This window comes from Dermacentor andersoni, chromosome 2, assembly GCF_023375885.2.
Source record: "Dermacentor andersoni chromosome 2, qqDerAnde1_hic_scaffold, whole genome shotgun sequence".
Lineage (NCBI taxonomy): Eukaryota > Metazoa > Arthropoda > Arachnida > Ixodida > Ixodidae > Dermacentor > Dermacentor andersoni.
In genome coordinates this window covers 231,500,726-231,521,347 of record NC_092815.1, presented here as the reverse complement: position 1 = coordinate 231,521,347, position 20,622 = coordinate 231,500,726, and the positions used below count along the sequence as shown (strand labels likewise).

Below are 20,622 nucleotides of genomic sequence, written 5' to 3'. Positions count from 1 at the left end.
AGATTGGGTGAGGGAAGAAACTCGAGTTAATGACATCTTAGTTGAAATCAAGAAAAGGAAATGGGCATGGGCAGGTCACGTAATGAGGAGGGAAGATAACCGATGGTCATTAAGGGTTACGGACTGGATTCCAAGGGAAGCACAGCAGGGGGTGGCAGAAAATTAGGTGGGCGGATGAGATTAAGAAGTTTGCAGGGACAGCATGGCCACAATTAGTATATGACCGGGGTAGTTGGAGAAGTATGGGAGAGGCCTTTGCCCTGCAGTGGGCGTAACCAGGCTGATGATGATGATGATAGGTGGCTGAATCGTACTCTGAAGACAATATTTTTAACGCAGATGAGACCACATGCTTTTATCAGCTCCTGCCAGACCGGACGATGCACTTGAAAGAGCTGCAGTGCAAAGGAGGGAAGAAGTCGCATCTTCGCGTGACAGTCCTGCTCTGCTGCAATGCAACAGGCACAAAAAAAAATTAAACTGATTGTCATCGGCAAGTACGTGAAACCTCGCTGCATGAAAGCCGTCATGTCGTTACCGTACGACTACCATGCCAACAAATGAGCCTGGATGACCAGAGAACTCTTTTACGAGTGGCTCATTAAACTTGACGACCAAATGAGAAGGGATAACCGAAGAATTCTACTGGTTGTCGACAACTGCTCTGCCGAAATTGTGAATGTTCGCTTGATGCACGTTCGCTTGTAGTTCCTGCTGCCAAACAACATGTCCTTGCTGCAACCCTTAGACCAGGGCATTATAAAGAGTGTCAAAGCAGAATTTCGTAAGCACCTTGTGCAGCAGTTGATTATCAACCTCCGCCTAAAGCAGCTGACTGCAATCAATATTCTTCAGGCAGCGGAAATGCTCACAGGAGCTTGGTGGAACTTGAAGGCGTCCACCATTAGCAACTGCTGGCGAAAAGCAGGGCTTGTCAAACCACCTGTGCAGCTTGAAGATGAATTGGAGGTGACGGACAATAACCCAGGAGACCTGTGGACCGAGGTTGAGGAACTGCTGCACACAATTTCTTCCTTCAACGACTACGTTTAGAGTGACAGCGTGGCACTAACGGCAGCGCACCTGACAACCACAGAGATTGTTAACTGCGTTTGCACGTCTTTAGTGACAATGACGACCCAAAGGAAGACAACTGTGGGTCACTGAACACAGAAGATGAGGTCGTGTTGAACATTGGTGTTTTAGTACAGATGAAAGAAGTCCGCACTTTCATCACTCGGTGCAATGACGTACGCATTGAGGTATTGCGCAAAGTGGAAGATGTAGACGTATTCCTAATTAGTCGTGCGTGGTGCAAGTGCCAGAAGAAAATAACCGTTTTCTTCAAATAAAGCAGCTTTGAAGTGAATGAAACATTTTTATTTGAGAGTATGCTTGTCTGCACACGCGTATACTGCCAAGGTACGTCATTTTCATTCCTAGGTTTGTCCACTGGCTTATAACCCCGTGTTTTTAATCACAACGATATTTCAAAATAATGAACAATTTTCGGCGGTCTCGCGTGATTCGTTATATCAAGATTTGACTGTATCTGGCAAAGGTCAATTTTAGGATCGAAACCACAAGTGTTTGGGCCCATGCATGGGCGGTGGCCATGACCTTTGTTCAGATCGAACTGACCGGGGTCGAACTAATGGAAGTCTACTATGTTTGTGCTGTCGTGTCGAATAATAATCCTTCAGAACAGCAGCTCAATGCTCTACTCGTTAGACCATGAAGTACCCAGTAAGCCAAGTTGGCAGGAAAGATGTCCACTAATTAAAGTACAAATGCCAGATGTTTGCACTAGTGCACAAGTTTACAAACAAGCACACAGCTCTGCGTGAGTAAGGTACACACATGTACAAGATGCATGTAAAATGTGTAAAATGATTTATTTCAATGTTTGAGGTCCAAGACTAAAATGTACAAAGCGAGGCTGATCACACAAAAGAACAACTTCAATCTTAGGGACACACACAGCAAAGGAACACATATGTACAAGTAATCAAATTCTAATTAAAGTGATAAACTGCGAGAGCTTACCAGCAACAATGCTATTACAAGGGAGAAAGTGCAATGAGAGCTCAATGATGCACACACCACTAAATCCTTTCTGAAGTCATTCACTAACACCATTCTTTAATATTTATAACAGCATTCAAGGCTGTTACCATGACTGTCTCGATGAACCTCATTCAAATAGTGCACTTCAGACAAAACAATGCAGAAGCGAATGCATATACAGAAAGTGTAAAATGCCCACTATGAGCACAAAATCGAAGCCTATAATGACACAATATAATAAATGCAATAAATAAAATAAACTGTGCTACTAGCAGCGAAATAGATGGTGCACTTGTTTATGAAGCAAGAGCCTGACCATTTTGACACTGAAATTACTTCATAAAAAGACTTTACAGAAATCACAGTTGCAAAGCTGGCAGAAAAAGAGCTACATAGTCTTTATTAAAGAAAATAATAACAATAAGGCTGACATTCCTAAAAAAATAAAGTACGCTTCATTCCTCACCTGTGCTTTACTGTAATAAGCCACCAGAGTTTTGCACATTCCAAAGGCAAAAAGAAAAAGAAGTTTCATAAAATCATTAAAATGAGTGATCTATAAAAAATTTGGAAAAAAAAATTGTGCATGTCAAATTCAACATTGGAGTAATGGTCTGCTTCAGACATTGGCAGCCACATCGAAAATATACAAGTTCAACTAAAAAGCCATTTTCCATTATAAAAGCCTGCACTCACGTAACTGTGCTGACTATGTCATGGTAATGAAATAATGATTGAATGCATCAACGGCTAATGCAAAATGCGACTTAATTTATGAAAATCAGCTGCATTAGAAAATGACTTTCAATCCGCTATGCTTCCTCGGGCTAGAAGAACAAGCACATTCTCATGACAAACAAATGAGACTTCATAACACTCCGGTGTGCTTACCAAAGGAATCGCACAGTCCAAAAAAAAGTGTGGAAAATAACTTCCTTTTTTTTTTGTGCAGGCATGCCAGACAACATGAAAGGCTAAGCAGAATAAAGTGTGCACTGAAATTTAAAAAGACAAAAATGAACGCTTCGTCTAGCAATAAAAATATAGATCTCTGCAGTTGGACCATTTTTCGTAGAAAAGGCTGCAAACCTTGAACAGGCACACTTAATGTAGGAGCAAAACAGCGAAGTGATGCTGTGTTCTATAAGGCAAGAAAATCCCCGGTCTTAGCAACATATCTTTTCGGACAAATGGCACTATAGATTTTTGGCCAATACTGATAACGGGAAGTAATGACTTGTGACTGTACCCATTCCAGACTGGTCAAGCACCAAGTGATAACGCTAAAATAGGCAGATACCTGTGCACTCAAGGGACCAAGATGGTGGTCAACAAACAATTGCAGATTTCACAATATTGCGCCATGTCCTCCTGTACATTGTGTTCATCTCATTTACCTTTAAACCGACAAGGCCTACGTTGACATATCTTATGTAAGGCAAGTTTCGTGGAGACAGGCCGTGATACATATAGAAGTAACTTTTCAAAAGTCATCATTCTGAAACATGGCCTTAGTAATGTGGACCACTAAGCAAAAAATGAACTGAGTGCTTGCATTACCTGGCAGTGTAACAGGATGTCAACAAAGAATGTCTGCCACGTCGTTAAACTAGCTCCCTCTGGCTCACTTTCAGAGAAACAATACCATGGTGTTATCCACACAAAATATTCTAGTAGAAATAAAGATGCCCACTGCACCTATATCATAGCACTTCCCATCACACACGCTAAGTAAGCAGATCCGTACTGCTTAATCACATAAAAAAACTGCAGCTGATTTAAACATCAATTCAACTTGCAGCACAATAAAAACCTTCAGAAGCAAGCTGGCTGCCTTGATATTTGATGAATGATGTAAGAGCAGCTGTAAAAGGACAGCTACAAGAAGGATCCCTGTGGAATTTGTTTCCAAGCAACCATTCATTTTTCTTTTTTTGCAGTGCACTGATCCATACGTGGAAACATATCTGCATATGTTACACATTAAACAAGCAGCCAGCTGAACAAATGCTCTGCATGAAGTAATAAGCTCTTCTATTCAGCTGAAATTGTAAAAGATGTTGCTCTTACATTGGCAGCCAATGCTCATAGAAGAATAAAAATTAATGCGAGAAAAAAAAAAAGCTCTACTGACAAATGTCAACAGGTAATGATTCCAAAATTAAAATGGTTGACAGGTAATGAGGCAGTCAATGTTGCACCTACTGATCATCCAAGTCTGCAGTGGAAATGAAAGAAAGCTTGCCGCTGAATTGGTCATGCCAACATCGTTGACTGTGTGTATTATGAGTATTTGATGGATGAACCACGGCCAAGGTGCTCTCTCACTCTTGTGGTAGAAGGTCCTGGGCAACAACTGTGGCGATAGTGCCAAGGATTCGGCCCAGCTCGGCTCGCTCAAGGGTTGCAAAGAATTCGGGGGTGAGAAGCTGGCAGACCTCAAGCTTGGACAGCACCACCGGGCCTGTCTGCACTGCGCCCTCTGAAAAGGAAGTGTGTGATGGGCGTTAATAAAAGAAAACAAATAAGCTTGCACAGATAGACAGGAAAAACAAAGTGTGTCGGATGAGAGAACATGAAATCGGTGATGTCGAGCTATTTAGAATAAAGGGCTGAGGCAGAAGACAGTGTTATCCATCACCAAGTTTGAAGCATAATCTGCATGGACAGTGAGGTGCCCGACTTTATAATGGACGCACTCAATCACCCAGTCCTCGTCAGGGCGCCATCAAATAAGCCAGTGCAATCGGGGGTGTGCAAATACTCGAATATCACTGAATCGAATAGTGAAGGTTCAAATCCTTCTATTTGCGAATTGAACATCTACAATTCGATTTTTCAATATATTTGGTATAGACATGCTCAGTGCCACACGTCGCATGTGCCGTGTAGCCCCTCGTGCTTGATGCTAAAGAAGCATCGAGCGCAATGCGGACAGGCCATCGTGGCTGACACGGTGGCGGATTTGTGTTACTACGAGCGCTCCCCGATGTCGGCCCGATGCGGGGACCGATACCGCTTCGGCCGGGCCGCGTTTTTAGAACTGCTAGTAGGTAGAGTGGTGTGTGGCACTTTTGACAGAGCTTGACGTTTCTGCGCATGCGCGAGTAAGAGCGGGCGCGAGAGAGAAAATCTGAGGGCTTTTGCTCCTTGAATACATGACTTGGCCTAGACATTGCGGAGGAGGTTTCTTAGCGTGCATTGTATTCGTTTGTCCCCTAGACATGCCGGCATTGCGGAGTGCAGTCGAGTTGGTTTATATGCTCCGCCGCTGGCTGCCCGTGCGGTGAGGCAGTGGGCGCGGACGCCGCTTGGTGATCGCTGTGTCTGAAGAGACAATGTTCTCACTAGTGTTGTATAAGTCGCGGGTCGCTTTTTTCGTCGCGGTGATAGATAGGATTTTTTACAAGCACTGCTCCAGGAGGGCACATGTAACCGGCAAACGGAGGCCTCAGGAGGGCACCTGAGGTTATTTAAAGCAGGCGGCGCAAGATCTCCAGGGCACCCAAGCGGTAGCGGGGGGATCAAAGCTAGAAGCCGGACTGGTCCATGGGTTGGGGCTCGCAGAGGCCGAAGCGTGCCACGGGGTGTTCGCATAAAAAATTGGCTGTCCGTGATAGCGGACAGCCGATCTTAAGACTCCCCTGGCACGCTTTGGTGTCCTGGAGGCGCCGCCAATAGCGCGAAAAAATGACACGTTGTTTTCATTAGTAAAAACATGATCGAATGAATATAATTGCCCCGAGCCGCCAACTTGCGGTGGTAAGTTGGCGCTTCTGTAATGAAGAAAGAAAATAAACTTCAAACTTCAAAGTTCAGCACTACCGCGCCCCGCAACTTCTGCCGGCACGCCTAGGGACAAGCGCATACAACGCGCGCCAAGAAACTCCTCCGTAGTACCTAGGCAGAGTCGTATTTTCAAGGAGCGAAACTCCCCACATTTCCTCTCTCGCACGTGCTCTTACTCGCGCATGCGCGCAAACGTCCGTCGTCTCCGCAAGTGCCGCACCCCGCTGTACCTACAAGCAGTTGGAAATAGTCGGCCAGGCCCGCCTCTGCCTATACAAGGTTCATCCGGGTTGAAAAGACTGATCGAAATGATAATGCGACACAGACAGAGGGAATGGAAACAAAAAGCAGTGTGCATTTTGTAAAGTGCAAGATCGCTTGTGAAGTTCGGGCCGATCAGCCGACAATATGGACGCAGATTGTGCTGGATATGCGGCAACGAACTGCCGCGTCAACAGCCGTCAATCTAGCCCGTATGCACGATCTCGGAACCAATCACTGATGAGCCCCCGTATAAAAATACAGTTAAAACTCATGATCGAAATCCCTCCACTACGAAATTCTCGTGACAACGAATATTTTCGTATCACCGGCGAATGCCCATAGGATTAAAGTATAAACCCTATGCGAGCGACCTTGTGCGCGACAGAGACAATCGACGCAATAGAGATGGCTGTCATGTTCGCTCGTCGCCAACAAGTTGTACCCCATACGAGTGAGAACTTCTAGCGACGTCTCCTCGGTGTTGCTGGTATGAGGGCAGCAAACATGCATCGTAACTGGTGTGATGCGTGCTTTATTAATTTAAGTTGATGCGCTTTACTCTAAAAAGCAGGTAAAATATTTCTGAAGGTCTTGCAGCAGTTTGTTATCCTTGCACGTATAAAAATGCAATCGGTTGCTTGTTCCGTGTGACAATAGGTAGTACTTGAGTGATGTACATCCAGTTCTGGCTTTACGCTATTGACTAGTCGCTCCTAGCATTTCCGGGCTACGAGCAACGAATTCTATATATCCAGAACCGAGTGATCGTGCGACAAGGCCTAGCGATCTGTTCAAGCAACGGCCTGTTTCGTCACTCGAAGCCGCCGCTCGTCATCGTCGTGCAGGAAATCGCTCTCATAGGGGTTTAGCCTTAAATGCATTTCGTACCTTTCGACAATGAAATGTTGCTGTACTACAATCCCGCATCAATGTAAGTTGCCAGAACATAACCCCGCATATTACCTACTGTATTTACTCAAATCTAATGCGCACTTTTTCCCCGATCAAATGGGTCCAACAATTGTACGCGCGTTAGAATTGAGTACAACCCTAAATCTGTGTTACAGTGCAGTCCACTTATAACGATACCACATATAACGATATATCGGTTATAACGATGGGTCGACATGAGAGTGTCATTTTATGCATTAGGTCTATGGGGAAAAAAACCATTTATAACGATAGGTTATTCACCGCATATCGGATATAACGATCAAAATTTTGCAGTCTGGACGGCGTTTTCCGTGCCAAATAATCGTAACGTTTGCGTTGCTTAGTTCCCTGAAACGAACGATGTCGAGACGAGGCGATGTTTACCTCCGTAAGTTCGTATCTGCCGCCATTACCGCGCAGCGCGTCTCGCCCCGCCCGCGCACGAGTAGGCGCAGCCAACGTTGGCGCAGCGCGCCACAAGATGGCGCTAGCTGCTTCATGCGCGTCGGCCACAGTCGCTCCGAAAGAGAAAGAAAAAAAAGAAGCGACAAGCAAAGCGGCGCGGTGGTGCCCGTCCCGCGTCTCTCTCGCGATAGCAGGCTGACGCCACCGAAGCAGCGTGCAACCAACGGTTCAACCCAGTTCGAAGATGGCGCCGACAAAGCGCAAAGCTGTGTCGCTTGACACGAAGATGGATATTTTGCAGGACTGTCGATGCGGCTTCAAGGTGAGCGCCCTCGTGAAGAAGTATGAGCTCGTCCAGTTAACGATATCAACCATCTTGAAAACCGGGAGCACCGCGATTGTGAAGGCAGGAGCTATCAGCGGCCATTCCGATCAGCGGAAAAGGGGCTAGAGACCCCTTGTACGCCGATGTTGAAGAGGCGCCTTACCAGTGGTTCATCACCAATGGCTTAAAGAAGGCGGGCTTTGTGCGTAAGGACGAACTTCCCCAACCCGCTGAGACCGACCCGGTGGAAGTCGCTGACATAACCGAGCTCTGGGAGCTCGTTCCTACTGGTGACACAGGTGGTGTGTCGAAGGAGGAGTTTTTGACTGCAGACAGTGCTGCCTCGTTCTGCGATGAGGTCACCGACGAGGCGATCGCCGAAGATGTGCTGTCTCGACAGACGCAAAGTTGTGCGACGGTGGCGACGGCATCAGCGACAGTGACAACGAGATCGACAGTGGCTCCTTGACCTCGACCACGATGTCCACGCAAAGTGCACTGTCGTCGATCGACTCCTTAATTGATTTTATGCATGCTAAAGGATTGCCGCCAGTGTTCGCGCAGCAGCTGGAATCCATGCACACCGCGGTTGTGAAGCTGAAGCTGCCGCAAAAGCAAGTGCAGATTTCGGACTACTTCGGCGCGCCTAATCCTTGACACGGTCATTGGCGCTAGAAATAAAGTTTGTTTTTCACGGCCTACTGTATACATCATCTATTCTTTAGAGCAAGTAGCGAATTCGAGTTCAGAGCTGCAAAGGTAAAGAGCGCAAACGCGTCTTAAAATTTTTTTTTTTTGATAACTGCAGTCCAGATATAGCGATCATCGGTTATAACGATCATATTTTTCGTCTATATCGATATCGTTATAAGTGGACTGCACTGTACCATATTGCCATCGGCATTTTAATATGGCTGCCTCGTACACGCTTCAAGCCTAGCTGCCGTAGCTTCCTCCAGTTTGGAGCAATCATACGCTCGTTATGAGACCGGCTTCGCATGGCACGTCTGGTGGATTGGATTGAATCCAACCGGCGGCTGCGGAATGGCATGTTTGGATCCAATCCATATTTTAATTCGACAAAATGGCGCTTGCGTTGGGAACTTCGGTTGTCGCGCTGGCGTTGCTCGACGAGGAAGCAGAGCGAGTGGAGCTGTGAAGCGCGTTTGAAGAAATGGCAGAAAGTGAATTCCGCCGTCGCTTTCGTTTCTCGGAACAAATAGTGCATTGGTTGTACAGCGAAATCGACCCCATCATCGGGTGCCAGCTAGCGACTGGAATGCTGTTGCTGCCTCTTGAAAAGTGCACCACTGCTCCCGTCGTTTCTTTTTTCTTTCTTTGTTCTCGCTGTGCGCGACACCACCTCGGGACGACGCAGAGAAACTAATAGTTATAAATTGTAGCAGTCACACCTACTACTATTTGAAAACGTGTTTAAGCTTGAGAAGAAAAAAATTCATTTTTTGATGAAGATTTCATTCATTTGGAAGACGAGAAACATTTTGTTTTGTAGTATACTGTCTGCAAGCAGACGATAAACAAGGGAAGTAAACTTCCGGGGAGTCCACCGCTTGCTGATTGGCTGCTCTCTCCGCCCCGTTCTCAGAAATTTTGCATACTGCCACTTTGTGATGTTGCAACAACCGAACAGAATGCGTATCGAACAAAGATCTCCGATCGCGCCCAAGTACTACTGTTCAGCAAGTACTTTTTCCGGGCTCCGGCCAACTATGGTTTAATGAGGTTTCACTGTATGAGGCTTCGGTGCATAGCGTAATCGAATTGCATAGGTGCGCGCACTCAAGAAATCTGCGTGGTTCTGTGCCCATCAAAAAAGCACGTGTGACAAACTGCCGCTAATCTTAATCTAATCCCCAACCAGAGGCAATTAGTTTTCCAGAGGGTCAAAAAAAAAAAAAAAAAAAAAAAAGAAAGAAAGAAAGAAAGAAAGAAAAAGAATGGAAACGCACAGACGGCAGCGTCCTTCCTATGTGCACTTCTGTGAGCACTAAACGAGAGAGAAACAAGCGGTAGCGCTTTGAGCAATTCGTAATGAGATAGCCATCAGTTTTGCAAGCAAAAGAAGCCTAAACTGCCAGCGGAACAAAACCCAAATTGCTGCCTGCCCACGCAAGCGCCAATGCGCATTTGAGGCCGCTGTCATCGTGCTAGGCCATCGCGGCGGCATCAAACGAAAATAACCCTTCTGTCGAGCGAAGTGAATAAATACTGCATGTCTTCCTCCCGTTTCATCGCACTCTCAGTTCCGTTTTCGACAGGTAAGTGGGCGATATAATGCTATTTCGGTTAAACAGTACATACTTTTTCCGAGCTTCGGCCAACTACGGTTTAACAAGGTTTCACTGTATTATTTTTTTTTTCTAAATTCGTGTTTTTCAGGGTGTCTACCAATTGACATTTCTAAATTCCCCGAGTTTTCCAGGTTTTCCCTGAGTGCCTTTGCAAAATTCCCTGAGTGACGCAGAACTATGTTTTCCGTCAAGATGGGCTGAAACCACGTTGCCCGATGCTGTCACTCTCTAGTAAGTATGTGAAAAAAATTTCGAAAAACAAACTACTTGATCCAGCTTAATACTAAGGAGTAGTGTTTACTTTATTCAAAAAGAGAATAAAAGGGAGGTGTTAGTAATGTGCACAGCAAATAAAATGTGTTAAAGAAAATTGCAAATCGAGTTGGACATTCTCAAATACGAATAAAAAGATGCATAAAGAAGCAAATATTTTCGAATATGAGCTATTTCTATGAACTGATAGCAACAAGCTCAGTGGTATGAGGCCCGAACTTTGTCACAATTGAGATTCTCTCTCAACAGCTTGTAAGTCAACCTCAACTGTCCTGACATACTCTCAGCCTGCGCACAACACCTCAGTGTTGTGTTTCACTGCTTTAAAGCATGTTGTTTTCGTTTGGATGAGGGCCACCTGCATCTCGGCATCAGCCAACACTTTGTTTTTTGAGCTCAAGCTCCTTCAAAAGGGCAGCAGCACGCTTCCTTTCCCGTTCATTCCTCAATGCGTTGGTCCTTTCTGTTCTCGTCCTCCTTCCGCTGCTCGTTTGCCCCATGGACCATTTGAAGCATATTTTTGGTCAGTTGTACAGTCAACGTCCAATTTGTCGAACTCCCTAGGGGCTAAGAAAACATATGAAAAATCGGCCAGTTGGGAAAGAATGCATGTCTTTTAATGCCCTTAAGGACTCGAACCGCCACAGGCACATTCAAAAAAGGTAAAAAAAAATAATTATATTATGGGGTTTTACGTGCCAAAACCACTTTCTGATTATGAGGCACGCCGTAGTGAAGGACTCTGGAAATTTCTAACATGCACCTAAATCTAAGTACACGAGTGTTTTATAATTTTGCCTCCATCGAAATGCCACCGCCGTGGCCAGGATTCGATCCCGTGACCTTATGCTTAGCAGCCCAACACCATAGCCACTGAGTAACTATGGCAGGTTTCAAAAAAGCTCTGAAGGCCTGTCAGTACAGATAAGTCATTTCGGTGCTCGCACTGTGACAGGAGATATCGAGTGTACGCGTGTATAATTAAGGAATACACACTGTGTCCAGTGGCAATAGCCCCTTCCCATGCTTGTTATGCTTCATAGCAATGCTTTTGCATATGCTTCACGAAGTAACATTTCTGTACAGAGGTGAAGCTGACTTTCAGGAACCGGCATTATGAAACGCACCGTTTTTTCCGAGCTTCGAAGCCAATCATGAGGACCACAAATGTGGAGTCTGTGCCACTGCTGACAGCGGCGAATTCTTTCAATTAAAAACACTGCACCCAACAGCAAGAAGCCTAATAGCAAATGTCGAAGCAGCTAGGCCTAGCGTTGCCGCAGTGGCGGCTATGGCTGCCAGCGGATCTGCATGCGAGAGCGCCAGTGCGAGGCGGCGAGGTAATCAAAGCGGCAGCGGTAATGGCTTTGATTAATGCTGTTTTGGACCGGCAGTCCCGGAAAAAAACTCGGGAAAATCGCACGGCGAAGGGTTCTTGTGTCCGAAATCTCAGATGTTCTGATACACTGACTCTATGGGGTAAGTGGTGGTACTGCGAAGCCGCCCGAAAAGTCGGTCGTTCACTGTACAATGGCAATTCCTCCAGCCGACAACAGGGCGTCAAAGACTATTCGTTACGATTCCTGTCTCTTACTCGAGCCAGCATTACCACGACTTTCGTTCCTTTTCAATAATATTACAGCTAATTTTCCCTGATAGAAGCACAAATTCCCCAATTTTCCCTGAGTTTTTCCAGACTACTCAATATCCCCGAGAATTCCCAGTTTTCCTGGTTGGTAGACACCGTCGTCGAGCTGATCAATTTTTTTTTTTACACTTTTGCAACTCTTCTTCATGTTTGAAAAATCAGTCAGCTACTGACTTGTTTGTGTTTCATGCAGAATTTTTTTTTTCGTAAGCCTTCACTGATGAGATGCCATTTACCGTATTTACTTGCATATCGCACCCCCGAATTTTGTGGTCAAAATTCGATTTTTTTTATTTCCCGTGTAATGATCGCACCCCGAACTTGCCGCAGTGGTATGTCGTGTGCCAAGTCTAGCTAATAATGATTGCACTTACCATTCACTGGCAGCTAAGCGCGCCGATCTGTTTCTGTCCTCTCAAAGTGGACATGGCTACGTTATTGCCGCAAACTTGCCGATATTAACTATATTATTCATCACTGATACGGAAGAAACTGTTTCAATGCACGTAATGTACTCACGAGAAGAAAAAAAAATTGCGCTCGGCGCGTTCGGTTTGCTCCGCCAGCCGCCATTTTTGTTTTAGTGTCCCGCACCCGCATCCCGCAGCAAATGCGGGACGAAAAAATTTTTTTTTTCTTTTCGTGGGAAATTTAACCTACGTAATGATCGCACCCCTGAATTTGCGTCAATTTTTCTGACAAAAAAGTGCGCTCATTATGCGAGTAAATACGGTACTAGATATGTTCAAGAAATATGTGGCGCAATTTTTATGGCTGAAACGTAGAAAAGATAACAGAATTCGCAATTCACAAAGTTTTCTTCTACAATTACTAATTCATTAAATTGGATTCGGCATATCTCTTTCCTGGTCTGCCTTCTTCAGGCTTATGTGGTTAGGAAAGCATGCAAACAAACTCTTCTTACCTGTTCGCAGTGGGCAGCATTGCACCCCACAGCTGACAGTAGTTTGTGCATCCTCATCTGTCTGCGACGTGGCGTCGTGCAGACTTATGGGTGGTGCCAATGATTCCTTCGGCTCAGATGATGACGAACAAGCAGTCTCAGCTTCATCCTCCATCATGGTGGCCAGGTCGTCTTCCTGCAAGACACACACAGAGCAAAGCTTTTCAATAGACTTCTGCAAAGATTCAATTTAATATTATGCATTTAGGTATTGAGAATATTCAGAACTTTCTTGCCATTTGAAACAAAAAAACAAACTTGAAAATTCGCACCATCAACAATATTGATGCGCAAGTGGCATGGCCAATGGCACAGCTCGTAGCCAAGACAAGTGAAATACAAAATTTGTTTACAGTCACAAACCGATTTTTTGGATCTGCTCAATTAGTCAAATGCCCCCCCAGCATCAGTGCTGTCTCTATGGAACCAATAATATGCAACGGTGACTGGAATTTTGGATGCACAGTGTCTCGCTAAGTTTTTGGATTTGACTCACAAGCACAATGCCGCAAGAATGGCAGCAGTGAAAAAAGCTTACACCATTCACGTTGTACCCTGTACTGTTGCTTTTGTTGGCAAGAAGGTTTCTTGGCATTCAGATAGTCGCATTTACTGGTTGGTTGGGGCTCGCAGTGCAATTTATGCTTGGATAAGCAATCATATTCAGTTCTGCTTTATGATAAGTACTCTCTATTATCACAGTTTACTGCAGCAATGCCAATTTATATGAACTACAGTCAAACCTCGATATATATAACACGGATGTATCAAATTATTACATATATCGAACGCTTTCTATATCACCTGGCAAATCGCATGCATTTTTAACTGTTTATTTCGAACGGTATCGGACGTAAATGGATATACTGTACTCCACCACCCCAGACCATGTGCGCTCTGTTGACAAGCGGGGAGCTTTCCCACAACATCCTCGAAGATAGCGGTGGCGCAATGGGCATTCCCAACTGCTGCGCACTGTAGCTGCACACATCGATCGCGCCGAGGGCATCATTTGAACGTACTGGCATACGCAAGTGGCAGCTTGACTAATTCGACAATGTCAACAACGCATTGCATTTGCTTCACTGACTCCTCCTCGGTGCCGAATTCTGGCTATATCGAACTTTTTCACAATCACTGTGCTGTTTGATGAATCAAGGTTCGACTGTAGTACCTGACCAACCTTCTACTACTTAGCTGATTAGTTCAACTTTGTTTGGCCCTACAATAAAAAAACATTTGTGTACCGTGCAACGAGATATTCAATTTTACAGTAAATGCTTGACTTCGTGACACTAGATCTGATTCCTATCTGCAACTTGAAGCTCCTTGCCTTCTTTACTGATACCCGCAAGCTTTAAGGTATGGAAAATACTACAGTAGAAGCCCCAAACTATAACATTTTCATTAAAAACTGAAAATTGTTTAGTACTCAAGATGTAGACTGTTTACTAAAATACCTCACAGCATTTGCTCCTTAGGAACATTGTAAACAGGCACACTCCTCTATACTAACAACTAGAATGATCTGTGTGACAGATGGAAATATTAGTGAAACTTTTTCAAGCAACAGTTGTCAAAAATCCAGCTGCCGTTGTACGCGAGTTTAGTCGAGTGGCTGGCGCTGCTGTGGGTATGTGTCAGAGAATCCAGAATCCTAGTGCGTAGCATCTCTTAGAAGTCTCGTCGGTGCTGTAAAAGTCTGATAGTGCATAGAGTCTTCCAGGAAATCTGTGGGGTTGGCCAACATCCACGCAAAAGTGCCCTTATTATCTGCAGAAGCGGTTTCACCACATGAAACTTTCCCGATGATGCTGTGGCAAGACTTGAACCTGTTCAGCCAACCTACGCTCGGTACCTAGCACTTTCTGCCACACAATATCTGTACTAAGGGCGATTTTCTTGGCCTGCATCGCCACGAACCATATGTACACTGCCTTGTGTAGGGCCTTGTGCACTGGCTCAGTAGTTTCTGGCGCTTTGCTGACGTCCCTGAAGCTAGCACTTTGGCTACGCTGTCCTTAGTCTTCAATGCTGTTGAACGAGAACTCGCCAGCATTTCAAATTCTTCAGTTTCAGCCTATGCGTTACTCAAGCCTTCTCTTTTAGGGACAAAAACTTGCGCTTCTTTGTTGGCTGCGACAGGCTTCTCCAGGTATTGTTTTGGCATTAAAGTGGAAGGTTAGGCGAGTTGGTATGCAGTCATAATGGGAACAGCGCGAACAAGATGACGATGGAGCGAAAGGACACAGGATGAGCGCTACTCTCAACTACCTTTATTGAAACACACACTGCATTAGCCAGCCTTCGATCGCGCTTTCTCAGCAGGAATTTATGCACCTAGATAGCTCGATATGGTAACAGATGCCCTTATATACGTGGCCCGGTTGTGCGTTCCTCGAATAACCATGTGATTGCTTGTGTCACTTATATACCTGATGTGTGTTTCAGTAAACGTAGTTGTGAGTCAGCGCTCGTCCTGTGTCCTTTCACTCAGTCGTCATCTTGTTCGCGCTGTTCCCATTATGATTGTTTTTGGCAGCTTCGGGAGCCAATGACTAACTGGCGATGCAATCGTTCATTGCCAAGTGCGCGTTGCACAAATGCCTTGTCGCACCCTACCGGGATTTGACCTTGCTCGCAACTGCAACTTCGTATAATCAGCAATCACTGTTGTACACCGGTGCCATTCTCACAAAACATTAAAGAAAATGAACAATGAGAAATACTATAAAAATAAGTATTGCATGTATGTTGCTTGTATGTGCACCCTTTCACTCGCCAATGTAATCGAAAATGCTTCCTTGGAGCTCTGATGCTCCTCCACAAGAGTGCATTGCATCACCATCACTATCGCAGCACCTCAAGTTTGTGCTACCATATTACGCACAATGATTGCACTATTTTGTCAAAAAAATTTACGCAAATCCAGGGGTGCGATCATTACGCGGGTTAAATTTCCCCCGAAAATAAACATTTTCTTTTTTCATCCCGCATTTGCTGCATGATGACAAGCAAGCGGCTGCCACTGTCAGTGCGGGACACCAAAACAAAAATGACGGCCGGCAGAGCAAACCGAACGCGATTATTTTTCTTTTCGTGAGTACATTATGCACATTGAAACAGCTTCTTCCGTATCATTTTTGAATAATATTGTTAATATCGGCAAGCTTGCAACAATAACATAGCAATGTCAGTTTGAGGGGACAGAAACAAGAGATGGGCACACTTAGCTGCCAGTGACATAGAAACACATGGTGGGCATGCTGCTGAAACTGCGGCATTTGTCCTCACTACTATCCTAATACGGCACGTTTCCGCTAAGGGTGGACGAATATCTTAGCTGCGTTACAAGCGCCAGCATATGAATAGGGTACACTTCTAACGTATCAGTGTAAACGTGGCCACTATTGTTGCCACTCGCGATTTGATGCGTGCCCACGAGGGCAGAGGAGAAGAATTGAAAGGCGTCCTTTATGTTGTTGTTGACCAAAGCCATTATGAAGCCTACAAATAATAAAGCCGAGGGAAGTTTGGTTGTAGCTTTTCTTTATGGAAGTGCAGAAGGTGATGAAAGGAATGGAATGGGGAATCTGCTTAAGTATGTTGGGTGCGTGCAGACCGCTTGGTATGTCTTCCAAGAGTCATTCGCGTAGCATTCAACAGATGGTAAGTGTGATCCTCATTAGCTAGACTTGGCACACGACATATCGCTGCAGCAAGTTCGGGTTGCGATCATTACACGGGAAATAAAAAAAATCAAATTTTGACGACGAAATTCAGGGGTGCGATCATTATGCGAGTAAACACAGTATTTTTACATGTGCTTCTTTTTTTCATGCTATTACGGTCAATGGTTTGTGAAGGCACGGGAAAACAGTTTTCAGGTTTTCAATGAGCTGTACTTTAAATAATTTTGCTCATGTCTGCTCCATAAAGTTTCCGCTGAAGTGAAAATATTTCCACACAGTAGTTCGTTTTGGAGGGAATTTCAATGCATGATGTTACACTTTGATCTTAGCCAAAAGGCCGAGAAGCGATTTGCATTATGTTCTACGGGACATCGACGGGGAATGAAGAAATCTTCGCTGTGGTGGAAATTTCACTGAAGCGGACTTTGTAGTGCTGGGATTCAACTGTACATGAAACTATGGGATTTGAATGGAAATTTGACTTACTTCGTTATGACAAGGTTTGACTTATCGGGTTAGCCTAGCCTAATGGGGTTCTCCCAAACAAACAACTATGAAAACTTACCCGTGATTGCCGGATCATTTAAGTGATGACACATTAGCTGTTGCAGGAAGCTATGACAATACAGATTCTTTGACAGCCCAGAGAGGGTTCTAATATTACGGGCCTGCATGTGTGCAATGAGAGCAAATACCTGTGGGGTTTTAGCAGTGGGTGCCTGCGTGCAGGGCATGTTGACGGTCTCATCGTCCGAGTCTTGCTCGGAGTTCACATCACCAGTGCAGGTTGCGTCACTTGCTGCTGGCTCCGAGTTGACATCATCAGCGGATGCAGCGTCATTCTCTGCTGATTCCAAGCTACCGGCGGAGTTGCTATTCGTTGATGGTACTTCTTCTGTGCGGACCGGCAACTCGAGAGAGGCACCACTGCTTTGTGCCACAGAAGCAGCATCCTGCATGAATGGGTAGAATGGGATGAGCCCTACATAACACCAGCTGCACAGTGAAAATATAAAAATTTATGGCATCCTTTAGAGCAACCCGCAAACCAGTTGGGAGCAAAGCACCTCAAGCTGGTAAATTAGAGGAGGAAACTGCTCTGCTCCTGTGCCCATAGTTTAACCCTCTGAGGGTCAATGACATAAATATATGGCGCCACGAACAAGTCCCAAAATGGTTGATGCCATATATTTACGGCGCCGTCTGTATGTTTAAAAAGTGCGCCAATTTCCAAACTTTTTCTTTTCTGTCCTGTGCTGTCACTATGTGGGGAATACAGGGAATTCTTTTCACGCGCCTCCCTCTCTCGGTTTTCGTTGCATGGTTTCTTTTACCGAGAGTTTGCTCCCGTGCGTCTACATACCACCGCTCGCGCATTGGCGTGTACGCGGGTGGGTGGCCGTTCGGCTTTTGTTTCGCAGGTGGTTTCGGCTTTTTGCACTTGCGAAACTGATGGCTATATTGTTCCTAATCGCTCACCGGGCGACCGCTTGTTTCTTGCTTGTTTAGTGCTCACAGGGGTGCGCATAGGAAGGATGCCGCCCTGCATGCGTTTCCGTTTCTTTTCTTTTTTTTAAGACTCCGGAAAACTAATTGCCCTAGCTGCTTGGCGATAAGATGAAGATTAGCGGAAGTTTGTCACACGTGTTGCTTTTTTTTGATGGGCACACAACCAAACAGTTTTCTTGAGTGCGTGCACCTATGCAGTTCGATTACGCTATGGACGTACCTATTAGTGTAAAAGCACGAACATTTGATGCTTGCGAAATATTCTCATGTGCGGATTTTCAAAGCCTTGAACTATGTGCATAAAAATGCATAAAATTTTTCATTCTGATAGGTTTATCCCCTTTTTTAATTGTTGCTATTCTTGAATGAAGAGTGCACATATACCAACGCAAAATATTTTTTCTCACTTTACGGTCACCCTAGAAAAATTACGGTAAATATTTTTCGAAATAAGTCCCTAAGAACAATCGGAATCTGCAATAAAACCGACCCTGGGGGGTCGCATATGGCGAAAAAAATCGACCCTCAAAAGGTTAAAAAGGGAAAAAAACTGAAATGGGCGTCTATCAGAAAGGCACCCCTCTATGCCCCCCTAGTTGGTGCACCTGCACACATGCAGCCGCGAGTCTCTTGCAGTGTTCATCCTCGTGGAAGTTCTGTGTGCGGAGCATTGTCTTCCAAGTCGCAGATGGTGACACACTGAAATGTTTTCGTCGGATTAATGTACACAACGTTAAAGCCAGGCTTGCTCTCGCTTAAGCGTCTCGTGCGGATCTAGGGGGCTCACTTTCAATATGTGAAAAAATTGTAACAGCCGTACAGAAGAGGTGAAAGAAGCGCATCAACCATTTTCTACTGCAAATTTCGCCCAATGTTAATCCTTCAAGGAATGACACAGGAAATGGTGACATATTGCAGATCATTGTGCAGAACCTAAAACCTTGCTTACTGGCGCGAAAAATAACACTTCTTGTTATCTTACACTTAATCTTTTGTTAGTTAACTGCCAAAGCTTGAAAAATAAGGTCGATGAGTTTGCAGCTTTGCTTTTCGCTGTCCAACTGCACATAGTGATCGGAACTGAATCCTGGCTTCATGAATCCATTGCCAATAACGAGGTATTTCCGTGTGGTTATGATGTTTACCGGTGTGACAGAAACGCGCATGGTGGCGGCGTTTTTCTTCTCATTAATGAGTGCTTTCACAGTACTGAACTCCCTGCTTCTTTCAATCACTCTGAATCCATATGGTGCAGGGTTAGAATGAGCAATGGCAATTACCTTGCTGCTGGGTCTTTTTACCGGTCTCCTAGTTCTTGTAATCCGGAATCATTTACCGAGCTATCAAACTTTTTAACTACCGTAAATAGTGAGTATATACTTGGGGGTGATTTTAACATGCCTGCTGTTGACTGGGAAGATGGCAAACCTGTGTTCACAGACTCGACTGCCCTATCTCTTGCCTTTTCAAAGTTTATTATAACTAATGATCTAACCCAATTCGTCTCCGAAAGCGCGCGACGAGATCATTTTTCTGCGAGCACTTTGGATTTGTTTTTTGCTAGCTCTGAGTCGTTGATCCAAAATGTAGCTGTCATCCCTGGTATCAGTGATCACGATTGCATTGTTGCCACGTCTAGTGCCGCTTCAGTTAGACCAGCCCATAAATATCCTAGAAAGGTTCTTGTTCTACGACAGAGGGGATTACATGTCTTTATCACGAGAGCTTTCAAATTTCTTCCCTATTTTTTATGAGGTCAGCCAGTCAGTGGACATAGATGAAGCTTGGATTCTTTTTAGAGATAAAGTAAAGGCTTTAATTGAAAAATACACACCTTCCAAACTTTTGACAACTAGGTGCCGGAAAGATAAACCTTGGAAAGATAAGACAATTCGTTCGCTAATTAACAAAAAAACGCCGCTTGTATGCTTCGTATTTGAAGACTCGCAATCAGTCTGCTTTCCATGAAATGAGTCACATGAACTACAAAATTAAGCAAGAAATAAAGGTAAATAAACAAACTTATATTTCATCGCTTGACGCAAAGTTGAGGGATAATCCTAAAGAATTTTGGAAATTTGTTAAAATAAATGGTAAAGTGGGCACCACTGTCCCTAGTTTATCAGTTGGCGAGAAAACAGTGCTTGATGATTACGAGAAGGCTGGTTGTCTGAATTCCTATTTTAAAAGTGTTTTTTCTGAGACGTACACTGGTGAACTGCCTGAAATGCAAGAAATAGTCTACGAGAATATGCCTATGGTTACTGTCACATATAACGGTGTTCTGAAGCTTATTTCCAATCTAAACAACAAATCGGCTGGCGGTCCTGATGGCATTCCGTCGCAGGTATTAAAATCCTGCTCTCAAGAAATTGCGCATTTTTTAGTAGCTCTGTTTAATAAATCATTAAATACCATTGCATTACCTGCAGAGTGGAAGG

The 20,622-nt window shown here is 44.7% G+C and overlaps 1 protein-coding gene across 2 annotated transcripts in view; it reads right to left on the bottom strand.

Annotated features, from left to right (window-relative positions):
- Positions 1-1,876: 1,876 nt before the first annotated feature.
- LOC126539816 (uncharacterized) overlaps positions 1,877-20,622 on the bottom strand; it is a 212,396-nt gene continuing 193,650 nt past the window's right edge. For both annotated transcript variants that reach the window (XM_055075745.1, XM_055075746.1), the window contains exons 32-34: positions 17,368-17,625; positions 12,942-13,116; positions 1,877-4,549 (exon numbers count right to left, since the gene is read on the bottom strand). In XM_055075745.1, the coding sequence (XP_054931720.1) occupies positions 4,392-4,549; positions 12,942-13,116; positions 17,368-17,625 (591 nt within the window). In that variant the 3' untranslated portion in view covers positions 1,877-4,391. The remainder of the gene's footprint in view (positions 4,550-12,941; positions 13,117-17,367; positions 17,626-20,622) is intronic.